This window comes from Colletes gigas, unplaced genomic scaffold, assembly GCF_013123115.1.
Source record: "Colletes gigas isolate AHSC1104 unplaced genomic scaffold, ASM1312311v1 Colletes_gigas_Sc00004, whole genome shotgun sequence".
Taxonomy (NCBI): domain Eukaryota; kingdom Metazoa; phylum Arthropoda; class Insecta; order Hymenoptera; family Colletidae; genus Colletes; species Colletes gigas.
The window spans coordinates 8,246,719-8,268,445 of NW_025106633.1; the positions used below are offsets into that span (position 1 = coordinate 8,246,719).

General features: G+C 42.5%; 1 protein-coding gene across 3 annotated transcripts in view; it reads right to left on the reverse strand.

The window, feature by feature from the left end:
* Positions 1–485: 485 nt before the first annotated feature.
* Positions 486–21,727, reverse strand: part of LOC122405451 (G protein-coupled receptor kinase 2) — a 40,383-nt gene continuing 19,141 nt past the window's right edge. For 2 of the 3 annotated variants that reach the window (XM_043410204.1, XM_043410203.1), the window contains exons 2-8: positions 19,317–20,556; positions 8,118–8,213; positions 4,962–5,319; positions 3,465–4,371; positions 2,182–2,319; positions 1,739–1,867; positions 486–1,519 (exon numbers count right to left, since the gene is read on the reverse strand). In XM_043410204.1, the coding sequence (XP_043266139.1) occupies positions 1,424–1,519; positions 1,739–1,867; positions 2,182–2,319; positions 3,465–4,371; positions 4,962–5,319; positions 8,118–8,213; positions 19,317–19,368 (1,776 nt within the window). In that variant the 5' untranslated portion in view covers positions 19,369–20,556 and the 3' untranslated portion in view covers positions 486–1,423. Of the gene's footprint in view, positions 1,520–1,738; positions 1,868–2,181; positions 2,320–3,460; positions 4,372–4,961; positions 5,320–8,117; positions 8,214–19,316; positions 20,557–21,727 lie in introns of those variants that run through there. The other variant, XM_043410205.1, reaches the window with a different exon arrangement.

Genomic DNA, 21,727 nt, shown 5'->3' on the forward strand with positions numbered 1-21,727 from the left:
AATATACCGGGGTTTATCGATCAATTAAGGGCACATGCATCGCATAAAAGCTATGGATCGATCTTAGACCGTGTTTACCCGTTGCTCGGAATAATCAGTGGACCTCGTGAACCAGGAAACTCCGGTTCCTCAGGCCGTGAACGGATTTAAAAAACATTAGGCGTCCCTCTAATCAATTTGAGCCAAAGTATACATTCAAGCAAATGAGACTCTTCGATCGACGAATCCTCTGAATTCACGAAGAAACAAAGGAGGCGTTCCTTCCCTTAAATGCAATCTTTTTATGATATTGCGATTTCTACGCGTACACCATCGTTCGATAACAATGTCGCTATCCTTATCGTGTGCACCGATCGTGCTAAGTACACATGCTCGATACACGCGTGGCAAACGAGCAAACATCCGTCAGGTTCGCGGAGGAAAACTTTGGCCGCTCGAGGCCACACTCACCTTGATCCCGCCCACCGTCTCTTTTGCCCCGCACCATTACTGAATTGCAACAAAATCTCACGCGACTCGTTTGCGAGTTAGCTAGGAACTTTGTTAGGGATCGTCTTCCACATTCGATGTCCCATCGTACGCGACTATTACACTAACACCTTGAGCCTGTTATTTCTATAAATCGTTGTTCTCTGATTCAGCCTTACTCAAAGTACAGTGAATACGTTTTAAACTAAGTTGTTCTGTAGGCCCTTTTAAAAGTTGGAATGGTTATCATTTTACGTGGGAGTATTTGCGGGGGCGGGGCGTATAGTTCGAGGAAACGCTATTTCTTAGGCAAATGTACTTAGAGATCCAGGTTCGAAACGGAACCGACAAAAAATCATGCGATGCGATGACTACCCATACACCAAAGTACTCTTTCTAGACGCGTTCGTTCGATGCACACGAGTACGCGAATATTTGATTCGATGTGTAACTATATGTGTGATTGCGTATAGTTGCTCGTTCGCAATAAGAACGACACGACCGAAAGTCGTCCGATTCTCACAAGATTCTTACGTTTCAAGGTGCCGGTATTAAAAAACAAAAGTGTACACCGATCGTTCCCGGTCGTGTCGTTCCTGCCGACAGCGAGCGATATGCGTGACCGACAAACCCGCTTAAGTGTAAATCCTCGCGAATCCGCGGATCGCTCTCCGCTTCGAGAAACCTGAGTAGAGTGTGTTCGACGTGCTCGTCGACGGGTGGAGCTCGGATCGCATCGCCCCTCCCACTCCCTGGCGTCGGACCCGCCCATTCCTCCGCGCGCGCCAACGTTTGCATGGAAATCGCCGCCAGAGGCCGCAGAGGGCGGCACATGGTTCGTTTCCGTTTAAAGCAACTTCGGGCAGCATCTTAGCGCTCGTCGGCGTCGCCCGCAGCGTCGACGTCGCATGGACGACGACGTCGGTTGATTCAGACTACTCGCGTTCATTTTGGATCAGCTGGCTGGCATCTCGGAGTTCTGACTCTGGGACAGCTCCAGCAAATGGCACTCCGATAACGGTATCTGTCTTGTGCGGGCGCTTTGCTTTTTCTGGGAACGAAACGATACGTATCTTTGTAAATGTCCGCTTATTATAATATAAAATTATCAGAAAACGTTTCAACAAAATCTGTGACCTCTTCTTCCAAGTATAAACGTTGTTGAGCAATTTGAGTAATTTGTAATAAGAGATTTCGTGATTTATTTCGAGCAGCGTGCTTTGCACCAAAGATCTGAAGCGAGCCTGGAGTAAACAGAAGGAGAATTCACCTGTCTTCGGAACGGGAAACAGCCTCTGTTCTCATTGTTAGGTGGAGGATGATTTATCAGTAAATCTGGAGTCGGTGTGTTGTTAGGACCTAGTACGTTCAGTTCCTTAAAACACTCAGTCTCTATCATCTGGAACAAAGAATAGATTTGTCGGTGGTAAAAATAGTAGGCTCTTTGATCGTGGACGCTTTACGTCTTTTCGCGATAAGCGCGTACCGCGATTCCGATTGGTGCCGCGCTTTGAAAGCTAAAACGAGTTCAGTTTTAACGAAAGCAACGATAGCGTGTGCCACTTGCTGCCTATGACGTACGAGACCACTCCGAGCAAGCTATATTTTTCGGCGCGAGTGGACGGGAGGCCGTTTTGGCGTACGATGATGCCAACGATTGACGTGCTCTCTCGATGAAGCACCGATATAGACGGGAATAGTTAAAAGGCTCACCTCGTACTGCCAAGGGATGGACACGCTGCCTGTATTGAATTTACTGTAGAAAGTGTCGTCCGTCGCGTCCAGATTGACACCTTTCACGGTCGAGAACTGCTCGATGTCCAATACGTCCTTGGCGTATACTGCGTGCGGCTGAAAGCAAAATTGTTCTACGATAATGAACCCCGCTGAGAGATACGCAAAAGTAATATGTATGCAATATGTACACAGGGTGTTCGGCCATCCCCGGAAAAAGAGACCAAAATAAGACGAAAATCAAGAATTTCAATTTCTCGATTGAGACTCGTTAAAAAGTTATTAACAATTAAATTCAAAAATTTCAAATCATTCTGGAAAAATTATTTTTGGCTGTAGAGGTCAATTACAATCATTTTTGGTGAATACACATTCCCCTGAAATCCTACGCACTTTCGAGAAAAAAATTCGAGCAGGTACTGAAACTTTTCGAGAAAATTGAAATATTTCAAATCATTCTGGAAAAATTATATTTAGTTATAGGGGTCAATTACAAGCATTTTTGGTCAATAGACATACCCCCAAAATACTACCCACTTTCGAGAAAAAAATTCGAGTAGATACTGAAATTTTTCGACAAAATTCAAATATTTCAGATTATTCTGGAAAAATTATTTTTGGCTGCGGGGGTCAATTACAATCATTTTTGGTGAATACACATACCCGCAAAATCCTACCCACTTTCGAGAAAAAAATTCTGTTCCAAAAATATAATATGAGGTTAGGAACGTTGCCCTGAAATTTCATGCTGTTCTTTAAAAAATCATAACTTCTGAACGGATTGGAGGATTTTAATAACTCTAATGTTGATGAGCTCTAGAGATGCATAAAAATGGGCCCAAAAAGTACATTGGGTGTAAGGTCTACTCGTATGCCTCGTCTACTATCGCTTGCACGCAGCTGTTCGCCAATTGCCGTTCAACAAGCACAACTTTAAACGTTAATAACTTTTTAACGAAGTCTCAATCAACAAATTGGTATTCTTGATTTTTGTCTTATTTTGGTCTCCAGAATCTCCCATTAAAATTTCTCCCAGGGGTGACCAAACACCCTGTATAAAAGTTAATATCTAAAAGCCTATTTTTAGTAGCGGGGAACTCGACACAGGCATTTTCCTCCAATGAAAGAACACTGCCCATATCTATCAGATTCATACATTTAATAAGAAGAGTCACGTTGCAAATACAAAGAGAGGAGAATGCCTGATCGTTTCTGAGAAGAGGACAACGAGAAGAGAATCGATTTGAACGACACCTACTCACATCCGGTACAAACGGCGGTTCCCACATACCGGCCTCCACCCTCTTCCAGTTCAAGCACTGAAAGAAACCGTGTAGCTTGACTTCCTTGGCGCCGTGTCTGCCGCACTTGCAACCCAGCCTGTTCTTCGGGCTCTTCTTCAACAGCTGCTGGCAGAGGCTTTTCGCTTCCTCGGTGAACTTCGTCGAATACCTCTCCATATCCTCCTTCACTCTCCTATCGACCTCCTCCCTCTTCACTTTCTCCTTCCTGGCACGGAACGGGGCCTGGCCCTCTATCATCTCGTACAAAAGACAACCGAAGCTGAACCAATCTGGCGAAAATGTGTACTTCTCATTGTCGATCACTTCCGGAGCCATGTAGCCTACCGTGCCCACTCTCCCCCTCACCATGTCTCCCTCAGTAATCTCAACGGCCAGCCCCAGGTCCGATATCCTCACGTGGCCGTGATCGTCCAGCAGTATGTTCTCCGGCTTACAGTCCCTGTAGACGATCCCCTGTAGGTGCAGGTGCTCCAAACCGCAGACCACCTCGGCCGCGTAGAACCTGGCGCGGTTTATGTCGAAGCCAGGCTCCCCGCCCATGTTGTAGATGTGGAACTTGAGGTCGCCGCCGTTCATGATGGTCAGCACCAGGCACAGAGCGTCCTTGGTCTCGTACGCGTACGCCAGCGACACCACGAACTTCGAATTGATCTTCTGCAGTATGTTCTTCTCGATCAGCACCATCATCTCCCCTTTACGTTTCTTTATCCGTTTCTTCTCGAGCTTCTTGCAGGCGTACATCTTCCCTGTCGCTCGTACCTGGCAGGCGCATACCTCGCCGAAACCACCTTTACCCAACACCCTGTACATGCGGAAGGTCTTGCACGTGACCGGTTGCGCTTCCAGCCACTTCCACTGAAGGTACCTGGGAACAAACAAACCCGTTGATAAACAGTTTGCTATTGTTAGGGGCCATTGACTGGGGGCGGATGGACGTTTACTGCCGTCCAGCGAGTCTTTAACGACCCATCGTTTCTTGCTCGTAAAGATAACTCGGAACAGATTGACTCTTTCGTTGCTATTGGTTCTTAGCGCAAACCTGAGACCTTAATGAACGTGTTTATGTCGCGCTGGACTGTCATTTGCTTTTAACGGGACTTTGAGCACGAGGCGATTACAATGTTTTGTGTTTAGATAATGGGGCGCAAGGTCGTCGATCTAGACCAGTGGTTCTTGATACATTGACGCTGGATGTTAATAATGAATTGATAAAGCGCTTAGTAACAGTTCAGTTTTTCTTAAGATATGTCATGACGGATGACGTTTACTTATAGAATATTGATTTTACACAGGCGTTATTACATTTACAGTGAAACAATAGCAACAGTCGCTTCAGAACATTGTATCTGGTACTTTAATTTACAAATGGCCGGTAGCTTATAGACTAATGCTAGGGTGTGTTTGGTAGATGTAGGACATGAGGATGTTGACTGCACTTGGGTGTTCAGGAATTACCTATAGAAATAGAAGCTAGTTTGGAAAGCTGAAAAAGGTTCCCCAGCCAGGAAGTTCTTCACGGTCTGTGCGATCTCGACAAAGAGTTCCTTCCCACCGGTACCGAGACGTTCCTCGCACTGAGCTATCAAGGAGTCGTTCAGGATGTCGACGACCTCCGAGCCCTCTCTCTTCAGGTACTGCTCAAACAGGTCCTTCGCCAGCTCGGTGCGATTCTCGTCCATCTCGATCTCGTACTTCTCGATCGAGTCCAGAAAGAGATTGTACCGATGGTAGGATGGCTTTTTGTCCTGGCAGTACTGCCTGAACAACAGTCGCCCGATCGGCTGCTGGTCCACGACATAGCTGTACCTGATGTCTGAACAAAAATAAAAAAACAAAAATTAGATCAAAAAATTTTGTCTGTCTGTTTGTGCGTTCTCAAATCTATCAAACCAATTTTGATTAAATCACCAAAATACAGGGTGTTCGGCCACCCATGGGAAAAAATTTTAATGGGGGATTCTAGAGGCCAAAATAAGACGAAAATCAAGAATACCAATTTGTTGATGGAGGCTTTGTTAAAAAGTTATTAACGTTTAAACTTCTGCCCGATCTGAATTTTTTTTCTCGAAAATGCGCAGGATTTCGGGGGTATGTCTGTTCACCGAAAATGATTGTAATTGACCCCCGCAACCGAAAATAATTTTTCCAGAAGGATTTGGAATTTTTTAATTTTGTCGAAAAATTTGTCCACTTACTCGAATTTTTTTCTCGAAAGTGCGTAGGATTTCGAGGGTATGTCTGTTCACCGAAAACGATTGAAATTGACCCCCGCAACTGAAAATAATTTTTCCAGAACGATTAGAAATTTTTTGTTTTCGTTGAAAAATTGGGCACCTAATTTCGGTAAGGAATTTTTTTCTCGAAAGTGCGTAGGATTTCGGTGGTATGCTTAATGACCAAAAATGATTGTAATTGACCCCCCCAACCAAAAATAATTTTTTCAGAACGATTTGAAAGTTTCGAATTTAATTGTTAATAACTTTTTAACGAAGCCTCCATCAACAAATTGGTATTCTTGATGTTCGTCTTATTTTGGCTTCTAGAATCCCTCATTAAAATTTTTCCCAAGTGGCCGAACACTCTGTATAATAAATAATATTTAAAAAATAGTAATTCACGAATGATATTAAATTATTCGAGTAATGATGGAGAATCGTAATGGACGGTTTCGATGGAAAATGTGCGTTCAAATCTATCGAACCAATTTCGATTAAACCACCAAAATCTAATAAATAATATTTAGAAAATAGTAATACACGAATGATACTAAATTATTCGAGTAATGATGGAGAATCGTAATGGAGGGTTTCGATGAAAAATGTGCATTCAAATCTATCGAACCAATTTCGATTAAACCACCAAAATCTAATAAATAATTTAATAAATAATATTTAGAAAATAGTAATACACGAATGATACTAAATTATTCGAGTAATGATGGAGGATTGTAATGGATGGTTTCGCTGAAAAATGTTGTTCCACGACACGATTAGAGGTTAGGTTTCCACCATTGGAACCTCATTCGCATAATTACGCGTCGCGTTAACGTCCTCGCGAACGAGACTCCCATAGCTTCTCAATTACGAAACATTACGTCGAGAACCGTGGGATTCGTAGATGGAGGATTAATTAATTGAACCGCGAGGGAATTATTCTCGTCGAACTCTCTCGCCCGCCTCTGCATCCGTCGAATAGAAGCCAAAGGGACTTTGATATGATTTCGCGATTACCGATAATCGCGTATGCTTTCAAATTTCTCTATACGCTGGTTCGCGCTGGCAATTAATTTCCGGAACGTCTGCGATACTAATCTCCTCGCTGCTACGTCCCCGGTTACGGAACAATTAAAATTAATTAATCGGCGCCCGTAAAAATATATTTCCTTCTAATGCTAAATAGATTCACACATTCAGTAGTTTCAAGCATTCTTAACAATTCTTTTCAATATGTACACGTACAGTTTTCATAAGTTTATAATTGAAGCCGCCATTTTGATTCGTAATACCATTGAAACTTAATGAAGAATAATATAATATAATAATATAATCCACCTGTTATGTGTGAACAAATTTAGAATAAATTAAATTGTACGCATACTATTTATTAGTTCTCGGTATATTTGTTTTACTGAAACTCCCGCCATTGGTTCTGCTTCGTGTTTTGATCGCGACTCCCGGTCGTTCAGCGGTCACGAAGCGAATTCGATCGTTGGGTCGTCGAATTCTCGAGAGGAGGCAGTCCTCGTCGCCCTCGGCGACGAAACAACGATCGAGCATTACGGTTTAATTAACTGAAACAACAAAGCCCGACGGCTTCTGTTGGCGTGCGGGGCCAACGATATCTCTGCCCGCTGCTTTTACTTCTTCTTCTTTGTCGTTTACTTTTTTCACTTCTCAAGTCCACCGTGCCGCGAAATTCGTTGAAACTGTCTGCCTGAAACTTTGCGTACGCCATCTGGATCCTATTGAATTCCGCAGAGAGAATGGGACGAACGAAATTTTTTAATCCTATGATAAATGGTCAGAATTTTTCGAAAACTTCGACGAAATCCCTATAATTCGAAGATTCCAGGAAGGAGGAAATCTTGTATGTTTGCAACGTTCCTGGACGTGTAATCGGTGTCTGGCCATTTTACTATCTTCTCGTCCACTTTACTTTCCTCTCGTTTCCTTCGTTTTTCGCATTCTCAGCGCCGCGAGATTCGCTCGACGTGATTCAATAATCCGAGGCGAGGTCAACGGAGAGGTCGTGCGTCGATTAGCCACGGGATTCGTGGGAGGGGAGGGGAATCGTCAGCTAGGATGAAGTCTTATCCGACAAGGAGATATCGTGTCCCAGTTTCAAAAATGAGCCAGTCAACCGTCGGAAAATCACGAGAATCTAGATTCGAAGCAAGGGAAATACACTGGCGATCATAACCTCAAAGTTTTCTGCCGCCTCTACGGTGACAATATTTATTTAAAATTCACGACCCCTGTGTTTGTGATTTCCATGCGTAGCAAATTTTATTTGGCTGCTTTTCGTTTTCCATAGGAAATTAATAATGGCGATTTAATCAGAATTGGTTCGATAGTTGTTATTAATTTCGCTTAAAAATTTTCTCGAACGTACCAAGTTTATCTTTTAGGCCGATGCACTGGGAGATGTGTGGGAACTGAAGTATCTTCCGCCATTTCTTGCTTTTACCCTTGTTGCTGTCACCACCGCCTGAAAAAAAAAAGAACAAAAAATTGTTAACATAAAATCATCTGTAATTAGAATTCCAAGCGTCTACGCGCATTTCTTTAGGCGCTTTTCGACTCTATACTTCGTCACGAATCCACAAATACTATTCTCGAGACAATTCGATTACGTTTCAATGGCAAATGGATTTGCCCAGATACTCCCCGCCCATGCAATTACGTTTTTGACGTCTAGAACCCTTTTTACGCTTCCACCCTTCGATGTCACCTGCAACCCTCTCGATTTGACGCCTATTCGTGTACTCCACCTAACCTATTTCGGCCATCCGTACCAACAAAGTTCGATGGAATTGTATTTAAAAAATAAAACTCGGCCACACCTGGGCACAATTTTAATGGGAGATTCTAGACGCCAAAATAGGACGAAAAGCAAGAATACCAATTTATTAATGCAGACTTCGTTAAAAAATTATTAACGTTTAAAGTCCCGCCTGTACTGAATTTTTTTCTCGAAAATGCGCAGGTTTTCGGGGGTATGTCTATACACCAAAAACGATTAAAACTAACCCCCGGAACCGAAAACAATTTTTTCAGAACGATTTGGAATTTTTTTTTTCGCCAAAAAATTCCAGTATCACCTACGATTTTTTTTCTCGAAATTGGATAAGAATTCGGGGGTATGTGTATTCACCAAAAATGATTGTAATTGACCCCCGGAACCGAAAATAATTTTTTCAGAACTATTGAAATTGTTTAAGTTTGTGGAAAAAATTGTACACCTCGAATTTTTTTTTCGAAACTGGGTAGGATTTTGAGGGTATGTCTAATGACCAAAAATGATTATAACTGAGCCCTGTAATTAAATATAATTTTTTCAGAATGATTTAAAATTTTTTAATAACTTTTTAACGAAGCCTCAGTCAAGAAATTGATATTCTTGATTTTCGTTTTATTTTGGCCTCTAGAATCACCCATTAAAATTTTTCCCAAGGGTAGCTGAACACCCTGTATAACAATTTATTTGCAACGTTTGTTCCAATTTTATTTTCCGACCCACTATCCCTAATTTCGTTTATTCTATGGAGTTAAGTCTTAAACAGTATTGAGGGGGCGGGGAATCACATGAAATTCGACACCTTCACCCCGAGGCTTCCTCGAAGTGGCCGAAGTCGCAGACAGAATGAGGGATCTGCCATAAGGTCACGCTGGGTTCTATTTTTAGCCGTAGTTTTGACTGGACTAATCCATGCAGTTTTTTAACCTCAACAAAACAGATCGAGTTACTCATGTCTCGACAACTTTGCTAATTAATCGTAAAGAAATCTCTTCGTCTTTCTTCCGAAACAAAATGGACGGAGAACGACCGTTTTTATTCACACGCTACGCATAATTTGAAGATACGACGTATCCGAAAATATTTGCGTGGCGAAATTTAATTTGATCGCCAACGAGTTTCGTTCGTTTTCATTTATTATTAAAATCGAAAATTAACGTTTACTCTGGCCTAGTTCGTTTTCCCGCCCACGTCGAGCAAACGGTTTTTGATCGTTTCATTGGGCGAAAAATTGATCGCCCAGCTCAGTTGTTTTAAATTCAAACTCCTGATAAATATTTTTAATATTCTCTGCTATTAAATATGTGACCGCTACCGGGGCGATACAATCGCGGAACAAACGAATATATAACACTCGCGGCGGTTTTCGACCGGTCGCGCGAACGGAAAGCGGTTTCGGTGCATAATCAATACGCGAGGCGGTAGTTGAAAATAGTTTCCGAGTTCAACTAACCACAGGTGAAGTGGCACGGTTCCGTTTTCCGAGCCCGTAATTATCAGTTTCCGGAGTTTCGACGAGGCCACCGGCTTAAAGACCCGTAAATTACACAGCTTTTAAAGGGTTGAAGATGCCACGGAATAATTGAATTCAGATGGCGCCACCGTAGACAATCAGAAATATTAACTTAAACATTATTGTAGGTTAAGAAACATATTATTCCACCATAGAAATGAAAGTTACGAAATATATCGTATATTCCATACTGGCACTCTTGCCAATGTATCAGGGTTGCCAACGTCCATTTCCAACTGGCTCTATAACGAAATATCGGAACACGAACTAGGCATGAAATAGACGAACGAAATTTTCACCTCGTACGGATTTTATTCGAATAAACAGACGGTTTAAGAAACGAGAATGAATCTTGGAATTAAATCTCTGTTGAATCTATTAGCGTTGGATTTCCCTGGGTTATGCACATACTTCAATATTGTAACAAGAAACGAGATACGCCTTTTTTCACGACGCATGGCTGCGAGGAAATAGCGTCGATTGAAAGGGGGGATCCTTCGGTGTCTTTGAACTTGTCCCGTTAAAATGATCGAGTGGTTAAATAGAGGTATCGGGTTACCACTAGTGTGGCAGTTCTGGGAAATGATTCTTCCAGTTCACACACATTATGAGATTCTATGAAAATTGAACGATCGCGTAACGTTCTAACTTTCACTGTATTTATTAAATAATTTACCTACTACATATGTATATAAAAGTGGTTAGGTTGGACTACCATTACAGTCTGCTTCTTCATGGAAAGGAAATCTTGCATTACAGTAATTTGTATGACACATTATACTTTGTATAACTGTGTGGTATAACAAGAATAATACTGTCTAATTATAATTGATGGGACAACACAACGGATCGAATAGAAAACAGAACCGTTTCACTCGATCACGAGGTCAATAAGTAAATCAATACATGCTGACAGATATCGCAATTAATAAGTCTAATCTATTTCTATTTTCGAATCGAACCAAGTATTCACAGCCTATCTGCTTAACCTACTACTCTTGACAAATACAAATGTGTCTTCCAAGTCGAGATACAGTTCTATCCATCACTTTTTACAATTGCTGGAGCGATTCTCGTGACATCTGGCGTCGTCTCGAACGCACCATCGACTCTAGTGACGTTGTTACACCACTTTGTGCACTCATCTGCGTTAGGGATACTTGCTAACATCGATGACAAATGGCGGGGAAACGATTATGGAGTGGGAGGAGTGGGGGTACCAGTAGTGGGCCTCACTCCACAAAAATGGGATTCAGTTTATTTTCATGGGTTACGCTGCCCATGATTTCGTGACACGATTAACCGTGCCGCGGGGCTTGACACAAATATTTGACTAATGTCATAAGTCGAAGTTACGAGGGCGCGGTTCGACGCCCCTGAAAGTAAAATGAATTAAATAAACTACTAGAGAACCCACGAGCAAAAATCGTTTGTCTTTTATCGTCGATTCCGATAATGGACTTCAATATTTGTTTAAAATAAAAGCTTCCCAAGCAACGGTAGGTAATAAAAAAAACTTCGATGAGGTTGAAATTTAAATACCGTAATATTGGTCGGTCTGAATCGAGGCGACCTTTTCCATCGACGTTTCTTTCTATTACAAAGAGTAAGAGATATTCAAGGTGGTCAAGTTATTTCGTTCAACCTGGTGCACGGGGGGGGGGGGGCCTGTAAAGAAATCAATAATACTCTCGTACGAGAAGCCCCGTCGAGCGTTCCTTTACACCGATAGTCAGTCGTGCTAAAAATTTCATTTCACATCTTCGATTTATTTCGTCGCAATCAGCCTCTTTTCCGCGCCACGAGTCACGCCGTGCCCGACCACCCTCGCAGAAGACGCGAGGTGCAACTGGGTTAACGTCGTCTTTCGTTCCACGCGAATCAAGCACGCCGGGGATCCAATCGGCTCTCGCTTTGATACTGTTCAGATCAGTTTTTCATCGAATTTTCCTCCTTTTGAGAAACGACGATACCACTAAATTTTCGATATAATGCTTTCACATTCAATCTACGTCTCAATATTGACATTACAATTTATACAGACTGTTCGACCACCCATGGGAAAAATTTTATTCATTTATGAGAAATTTTAATTCTGAAAAAAATACACGAGACAATTTTTTTCTTGAAAATGCGTGAGATTTCGAGGTTATGTGTATTCACCAAAAATGATTGTAATTGACCCCTGCAACCAAAAATAATTTTTTTAAAACGATTTGAAATTTTTTAATTTTGTCGAAAAATTTGTCCATCTGCTGGAATTTTTTTCTCGAAAGTGGGTAGGATTTCGGGGGTATGTCTACTGACCAAAAATGATTGCAATTGACCCCTACAACCGGAAATAATTTTTCCAGAATGATTTGGAATTTTTTAATTTTGTCGAAAAATTTGTCCACCTACTGGAATTTTTTTCTCGAAAGTGGGTAGGAATTCGAGGGTATGTCTATTCACTAAAAATGATTGTAATTGATCCCCGCAACCAAAAATAATTTTTTTAGATCGATGTGAAATTTTTTAATTTTATCGAAAAATTTGTCCACCTACTGGAATTTTTTTCTCGAAAGTGGGTAGGATTTCGGGGGTATGTCTACTGACCAAAAATGATTGTAATTGATCCCCGCAACTGGAAATAATTTTTTTAGAACGATGTGTAATTTTTTAATTTTGTCGAAAAATTTGTCCATCTGCTGGAATTTTTTTCTCGAAAATGGGTAGGAATTCGGGGGTATGTGTATTCACCAAAAATGATTGCAATTGATCCCTGCAACTGAAAATAATTTTTCCAGAACGATTTGAAATTTTTTAATTTTGTCGAAAAATTTCATACTTTTGTGAAAGAAATAGTTAAACCGGATAAGTGATTTCAAATAAAGAAATACTAAAATTAAAACTAAAGAACTACCACAAAAGTAGTCGTCCAAAAATAGTTAATTGTTATACACAAATAATGTTTAACAATTGCATATAGAATTGATTCGTCGAAAAAGTTTGATGTTATTTATATTTGGTAAAATTTTATGTACAATATACGGTTCGCGGTAGAACGACCCAGCTGCTACGTCACTGGCAGCCATTTTGTCCCGGTGGCTGGCAACTCTGCCCCGGATTCAAGTAACGTACGCTTCCCACTACTTTTTGCCTTCGACTTCCAGCAGCCGATGGTCTTCCTTACGGGAAAAATAGAAGAGACGAGCGGAAAATTTCCTCGAGTAGCGTTTCGTCATCGATCGTCGCGACCCCCCCTCCCCTCCACCCTCCACCCAACCCTCTCCGGGAAAAGTCGAGCGAACGAATAGGGTGTCGCCACGGTTTTCGCGGCTCCGTGAGCAACTGATTACATTTCCGCGACATGTGCAGTCGTTCGTTCGATCTGCGAACCGGAAGCACCGAAGGGTCGAGCCACGCGTTTCTTTCGCTATCTAGACTCTGGATTCTAGAGGGTAGAAAAGGAGGGTTTCCATCGTGAAATTCACAGACTTCGATCAGTTAACCGGAACAGAACGGTAACGCCAATAAAAAAAAAATTAAAATTTTCTTTAAAATGCATAATAATATTTCGTAAATAATGCAAACTTTTCTATCGTACCATAAAAAGATCGATAGCGTTAATTGGTAAAAATAAAAAAACAGAAACAAAACGAGCTTGTTGAGAAAGTAATTTTTCATAAATTTTTATAAAGGCTTGGTCAGTTTCCGACACTATTTTCGAACCAGTAATACGTCAATAATGGTCCTTGTAACAATAAACACAACGACGCTTGAATAATGCAGAGGATGCAAAATACAACGATACGTTTAAATTATATACAGGCATCCGTGTATATATATATTTTGTCAGTTTAATATTTCTTGTACGGCTCGATGTGCGTCAAGAGGAACGTGACCCTTCGGAACAATCGTCGCTCCTTTTCAACTGTACAAATGCAACCAGGTCACGTTTGCACCTAACGGTACGATAAAGTATATCATTGATCCCTCCTTATTATCGCGTGAACATTGCGTTTTAAAAAGATTGCGCGACGATTGTGTAAGCTCGACGATCGTTCGCGAGGGTTGATTGTTAAATGTACTCTGGCCGGTTCGTCCGGTCTCAGGGAAGAGAAACTATCGATTATTGTACGTTACGAATTCCTGGGACGAAAGATACTCCATGAAATTCCTACTCCACGTTCGGGTTTCGTAACCGATGCTTTTAAAATATTGGATACCTTCCACGAAGAGTAACCGAATTTAATTCTATTATTTATTTAGCATTAAAGAATTTATTTTGGTATGACGAAAAAATATTTTTTTGTATTTTGAAAATTTTCTGATAAATTAATTTTCCGGATAAAAATAGTACAAGCTATAGAGAAATTATTCCTTCGGAGAGTTTCAAAAAAACCGCTGAAAAAATTTGATTCTGAGCGTGGAGTGGCCCCCGTTAATTTTTGTCGCCACCTCCAGCATGGAGGCTTACTTTCGTTTCTTCGCGCGGCAATTTATCCCCGTCGGTGTTTACGATTACGATGGAAACGGCGCCCTCGCAATTAACCCGGACGGGTTCGCGGTTCTTACGTAATTTGCAGCCGGTCGCGTTAACAGCTCGTCCCCCCACTTATATCTATACACATTTATAAAGTTCACCGAGGCGATGCGATTACAGGCCCATTGACGTCGTCGGTGCATCGCACGAACGCCCATTTACCTACTTTTTCGCGTGCCACGCAACAGGCATCGCTCGACGACTCTTTGGACGCACTATGCTAATTAAAATTCGCTGTTCTCTTTCTCCCATTTGCCTGTCGATCCTCTAATGGCGCAACACGCCCATGTCCCGGGAACGATATCGATGGTACCGCGCGATTCCCGTCGTTCCGCGGGTAGTTCTATCGATTTCGAATAGCGGCCGACGGCAACTGTGAAAAGCAATACTTTCCGTCGGCGATATGGCTCGTCCATTGTTATTAGATCGTCGCTGTTATCGCCCAGGATACGTCGGATGCTGTACAAGTCTCGTTTTTCATCCGACTTTGGTCCTCTCGATAAAGTTTGCCGACGTCTCCACGAACTGTACCATTAAACACAACCATGTACATGTACAAATACAAAAGAGGAAAAGGAGAAGCCTATATGGACCGAAATAGAATCGTATAAATTTTTGTCTGCATAAAAAACTACTATTTATAATAATAATTGCAGATAAAGCTTCGATGATCAGGAAACTTAATTTATTTTCAATTTGTACTTTCTCTTTTCCTGCTCGCTAATTCGTGTGACCAAAGGTGGCGCCACTGACGCGATCCCGCTACGAAGTTTAACCTCCAAATGTGGTTCGCGTCGCTAAAAATTTGCCCCGTCGCCGCCCGCGCGCCGTGAACCGACGTTAAATCGCTCGAGGAGTATCTCGCGCTCGACGGAACACCGCGAGAGAGTTAAGACATCGTATAAAAGAGTCTACCGGTCGTATCCACGTCCTCAGACTGCTGCCTAATTGATATATTGGACGGGAAGATTGAAAATACCACCGTTCTAAGCGGCGCCTCAAAGCTCCACGGCGTTGCAATCGTTCCTGGATACGCTCGCTTTTCCTCCCTTGACGTTTATCGCTTCGAACGTTTCTTCGCAATTAGCTACCGCTCGGATTGCGAATATACGGGAGCCAGGTTTACGACCACCGCCGGGAACACGTGTCCTTGGACGAACGAGTCTGATTTTATTACGTTTCTGAAACGTACCGTCCCGTCGTCCGTTCGCGGCGAGATGGCCGTACTAAATGTACAACGTGCTAATGGCTCTACCGTCGTGCGTCCCGATCGAATAAACTTATTTTGCCGTTGCTCTATGGATTTACGAGTTACGGGTGGCCACTTTATGGCCTCTCGTTAGAAAATTACCAAATCTTTCTAATCGAGTAATACAATATAATATTATTATTATTTTACCGACCGTAGTAGCCTGTTAATCGAATTTCTGCCGGCAATGCAGAACTCATTACCAGCCGGTAAGGTAACCTACTCATCAAAAATGTTAAAACTAAAAAAGAAAAAGAATTCTACGTTTCTACGATAATTTTACGCTTATTTTTTTCGGTAACCGGCTATCTACGCGTGAATCTACAAGCAAAATGTCGTTGAAACCGATGAGGATCAGGTCTTGAGGTTGTGGTTGTTAGACCAGCGTTGGTATCCGTCAGTTTTACAACACGTTGCAACTTCTCTGATCGGTTTGCAGTTAGAAGTTAGGCTAATTAGTATTCCGGATGACGGTATATCGCGGTCGTGGGGACGCTTTAGGTAGAGGAAAGTTTAGCTTCCTTAACGACGCGACGCCGCCTCGGGCCTAGCGTCGAGTCTGCAATTACCGGTGGCGCGAGTGCGCCAGCGCGCTCGCGTGCACGGACGTCAATCCTACGCTCCGTGCACTTTATCGCGCGCGACACAAAGAGCAAGAACGTAATAACGTAAAGTATGCAGTTTAATTAGGGCTCTGTGCCGGTACGCGTTCTCATTAAGCCATTTGCATATAAACCGATGGCGCTCGCTCGGGGGCCCCGGACCAGGGCTGAAATCGTCTCTAATGGGAACGTAATTTCGAGCGCGGCGAGTAAATTCGCGAAAATACTGGATCGCTCGGCTTATCGCGAACGCGTTAGGATTATGGCAAAGTCCTGTCATATTCCCCTCCGTCGTTAACTTCCATTACACGAACGTAAAGGTCCGACAAGACCTGCAAACCCTGCGGGCCACCGATTTTATTGAAACTCTGCACACTCGTAGATCTAGTCATTATGTTTACGTATACATAGCATTATAGGGGTAGACGGTCAAAAATTAGATATTCGTGATTAAAATTTATATACGAACCGTTGCAACGAGCAATGTCTGTGTGTTTGTTTAGACTGATTTCCATGCGATCAGCGCTTTCGACGGCGAGCTGCGCAAGCTCGTTGAGTAACAATTTCAATTCTTCGCGCTACGCGGCGCCACTAAATTCTGTATACCGACACCGTAGATGTTCATTCGCATTAAAAATGCAGCCAAAAAATGGAAGTAGCTTACAATCAACCGTAATCGACTGACAATAATTTTAAACGATTAATAACGAAAATTCGTTGTACCGAAGGCGATTTAGAAGACCGTGATCGACGAAGGGTGAAGCAGATGGGCACGATTTTATTCCATTAATAGATAACGAACCGAATCCATCACCGTGCAGCAATTTCAATGCAACGTTTATTCCATTAGTTACTCGGATAAGCTTGGGTTAGATTCAATCGCACTGGAATTCATTCGACGTGAAATAATACAATTTCATTTAACAAATTCAGATCGTAATTGCAACGGAACGAGGCTGTTTACGTTTTTACGGCGCTGTTCGGGATTCATAAAAATTTCTTTTTTTTTAATTCGTTCTTTGTCCGGGCAAGAGATTCGCTCATCCCTGGTGCACAAAGTTATTCGAGAATCGGTTCTGTTACGAAGACAATTTGGAACGAGCTTAATGAGAAATTATGAGCCGTCTGAGCGTGAAATTCAGAGGCGGACGGAACACGGTGTATTCGGATCTGGAAATAGGAAACGTTTCATGGAATTTACTTCGGCCAAATGCCCGCGCCGGAACGAAATATCATTTGCGTAATTACTGCGTACAATTTCCACGGAATTTCTAACAATTTACGCAGCCGGGTAATCCGGTATCTTGCCGGGGGATACTTGTTGATCAAAAGAAGCTACGCAACGTTTCCTACTTCGCCCGGAATTCCCTTCAATATTTTATAAACAGTTCGTACGCGCGAGATTAAAAGTTTCACCCGGCGTGTGCAGCGTACGCGAACACTTCCTGCACTGCAACATCAAACTTTCCATGTATTACGAAAGCATCCGTCTTCGGAGCTAATCGATTACATTTTTTGATCGAGCCATCCGCCAAACTGAATTTCCACTGGACACGATAACCGATTATTTACAGTTTTCGCATTCACGAACATTTAAACGATCAATCGTAGTTACAATCGGCTATAGATAAAATTATAATTGATCGCTACAAACCAACTAAGGAAGCTAATTGTCTACTGTAATTAACTGTTGATAATTTCGAACGTAATTGATGCATGCAATTAATTTTTGCAATTAACAGAACTTATTTATCAATTGCAATTAACAACTGATGGTTTCGAAATTAATTGCTGCGAGCAAATGATTTTCACAATTAAAGATTTAACGTTGCGTTAATTATTGCATCGTTCCGTTTTGTAAAATACCGATGACCTCGAAATCTAATATTGTTTTATAAACAATATTATTATATTGTTTCTTGTAATATTTATCCCTGGATTTTCTCTATCGTTAAAAACACTCGAGAGGTTTGAGGTGGTCAAGTTAGGCGGGACACCCTGTATATAGTACTCGATGCAATTTGAAGCATGTGGCAAACGAGAACGAAAGAATGTCTTTGTATGCAACAATGTGGCGAAACAATTGCACAAGACGAAACGAAAATAAGGGGACGCGAAAACTTAATGTCATTCTTAGTTGCCATTTAACGTCAATTTGTAGACACGCCGTGCGTGTGCTTCGAGGATAGATAATTTTGTTTAACTCGTTTTTCGTAATAGCTACTTTTAGGTTGAGAACCACTGCCAGATGATTATAAAAAGACGCGCGCGCAGCCACGATTGTTTTCGTGTGACATAAAACGTATGTACATACTGATTCGTATGGCTATCGCCGCAAAAGTTCCTTATCGTGCAGGAAACGAAGGGGCATAGAGCAAACAGTTCCGGTAGCGACAAGACGGACGAGCAACGCAGGTGCCATCCACTCGTGGTGAAGGTAGGTTAGTGCTCGACGGAAAAGAGGGACAGAGAAGAACGGTAACAAGAATATCACATTATTTATGTTCCAAGAACCAGTCAATATCGAATTTACAGCATGTCCGATTTAACGCTTTAAAAACCTGATGTTTATGGGACGCCATCTATACGCAAGCTGTACAATTAGTATGGAGCAATGCCTATTTATTTCCTGGGCATACTCCGGGTTATTGAACGAATATTTTAAATTTTAATTAATTTTAATTTAATTTAATTTTAATTTAAATTTAATTTAATTTTAATTTAATTTGATTTTAATTTAATTTAATTTTAATTTAATTTAATTTAATTTAAATTTAATTTAATTTAAATTTAATTTGATTTTAATTTAATTTAATTTTAATTCATTTAAAAAATGTTTTCGAAGAAAAGCGCGTAAAAGGTTTCGGGGGAACGTAATCGCTCGAGCGTCCCCGGCATCACTCACCTTCTCTCGCTTTCAGGTACACAGTGTTCGCCACGATATTCTCCAACTCCATCAATTCCAGCTTGATCGGGTTTACGCGGCCGAATCGGGAGGGAGAAACTGGCCGGCCGACGGTCGGGGTGGGGAGGAGCAGCGAGCGTCTCGAACGGAAGTCCGTACGGCTGGTGATCTTTTCCGGGGTTGAGCACCCTGTCGGGCTCCGGCAGACCAGCTCCCATCTGCAGCCCCAAGACACCACGAGGACCGATCAGTCCCCCTTCACCGAGGACCAAGGACAACAGGAAGGACGACGACACGCTCTCGTCGTACGATTTGCTCGAGACGACTCTGGGTTCAGAGTTTTCGAAGGACGTGCGAGCCGTGGATCCACGCGTTTCGCGTCCAAGACTGGAGGAACAACCTATCGAGCCGACTCTCGAGTTCGTTGGCCCCCTCTGTCGGTGAAAAACCGACGCCGCGTGCACTTGTCACTGAACGTTACGCGGGACCCTGTCGACAGGGGGGGGGGTTTTCACTATTCACCGCGTGGTCTTTCGATTAACGTCGAGTGGTAGGATCCAAGAAGCCGGTTCGATGGTGGATCGTCGTTGCTTAGAATATCACGGGTCCGCGTCGTTGTTCATTTTTATTGGCGATAAAGAAACTTGGCGAAAGAGGCTTCATTTGGGAGTGCGGAAGTCGGTAAGTCGCATTCGGGATACGTGGCTCGTTCGTGTCCAACGGTGTGTACCCTCTTCTCCTTTTTAAATATCAGCGAGAGATCGTGCGCTCGTAGCCGATCCCCGGGGCCACGTTAGCGCGCCATTGTAAAAATGTCACGTGTCCGTGGATTCACGTACGACGGGACGGACCGACACACAACACTTGCACGCGCGTACAATGCTTTATACCAGCGCCTTTCACTCGGCCACTTTATAACGACGCCGCGCGGGAAGAGATGCCTTGCTGCGCATCCGGTAGATCCTTCTTCGTGGATTGTGTCTTCGATCACCGCCGGTTCGAGGATGACTGCGCGAGAACGCCCACGATACCTCTGTCCCCCTTTTTCTCTCGTTGTCACCGAATCGACTCTAGCGAATCTTTGTGCACGTCTCGATCTGTGCGTTACGGTCGACGAGACGGGAACGAGTATCGTTTATGGAAGAACGTATCGAGAATTTCGTTTCAACGAGAGGCCGTCTTATTTGCGAATTTCCAGCAGTTTAACGTATCCTGTCCAGCGATCCCCGAGATGTATGTTCTGGAACGAGATTTCAGATTGGCCGTGTTATTAGCGTGAAAGGACTCGCGAGAAACGACAATGGCGTAGTCAACGATGACGTTGACAGTTTATTATCGGATTCTTTGCGTTCGATCGTTCGACCGTGGTCTTGTTAAACAATTCGTGTCTCGTGCGACATGCTTGATGAAAAATTGATGGTTTTAAAAGATTTTGGAAGCTTAATAATTATTGGATTGAAGATTCTAGGGTCTTGTGGGACAGGGATAGGAGGATATCGCGATCGTTTGCGCCCAGGTCCCTTCGCGACGCGACGAGGCGTGAGTGTATTTGATAAATCACTATGCTCCTCGCGCTTCTCCTGTTTATCTGCCGCGCAAGAGACACGCACTTATCGTCGGGCATTCTACACGCGAAACTGCCAGGCGCACATGTGCGTGAACAGTACGCGCAGCAGGTGCACCAACGGGGATAAAGATAACGACACGACTAACCGCACCGTCGGCGTAATACCCGACGCGGTAATCTAATAACTTTTTTTTCAGGGCTCGATTCCCACCGACCCAGTCGTTTCCCTCCGCTATTTCCTATACAGGGTGTCGCGCGACTAGGATACAAGAACCATCCGTATTCCCAAATTCTCTGCTCGTAGAAAGAGTCCTGTTCAACTTCATTTTCATTGGGAACGAACTTGCTTTTCGTCTGGGCCTCCTAGGGGACTCATCAGTAAGACTCTCTGGCAGGCCCTACAGGATGTTCGACTACTCCTGGGAAAAATTTTAATGGAAGATTCTAGAGGCCAAAATAAGACGAAAATCAAGAATACCAATTTGTTGATGGAGGCTTCGTTAAAAAGTTATTAACAATTAAATTAAAAATTTCAAATCGGTCTGGAAAAATTATTTTCGGTTGTGGGGGTCAATTACAATCTTTTTTGGTGAATAGACATACCCCCGAAATCCCACGCATTTTCGAGAAAAAAATTCAGGAAGGTGGACAAATTTTTTGGCAAAATTGAAAAATTTTAAATCGTTATAAAATAATTATTTTCGATTGTGGGAATCAATTGCAATCATTTTTAGTGAATATACATACCCCCGAAATCCTGCGCATTTTCGAGAAAAAAATTCAGTACAGTTGGAACTTTAAACTTTAATAACTTTTTAACGAAGCCTCCATCAACAAATTGGTA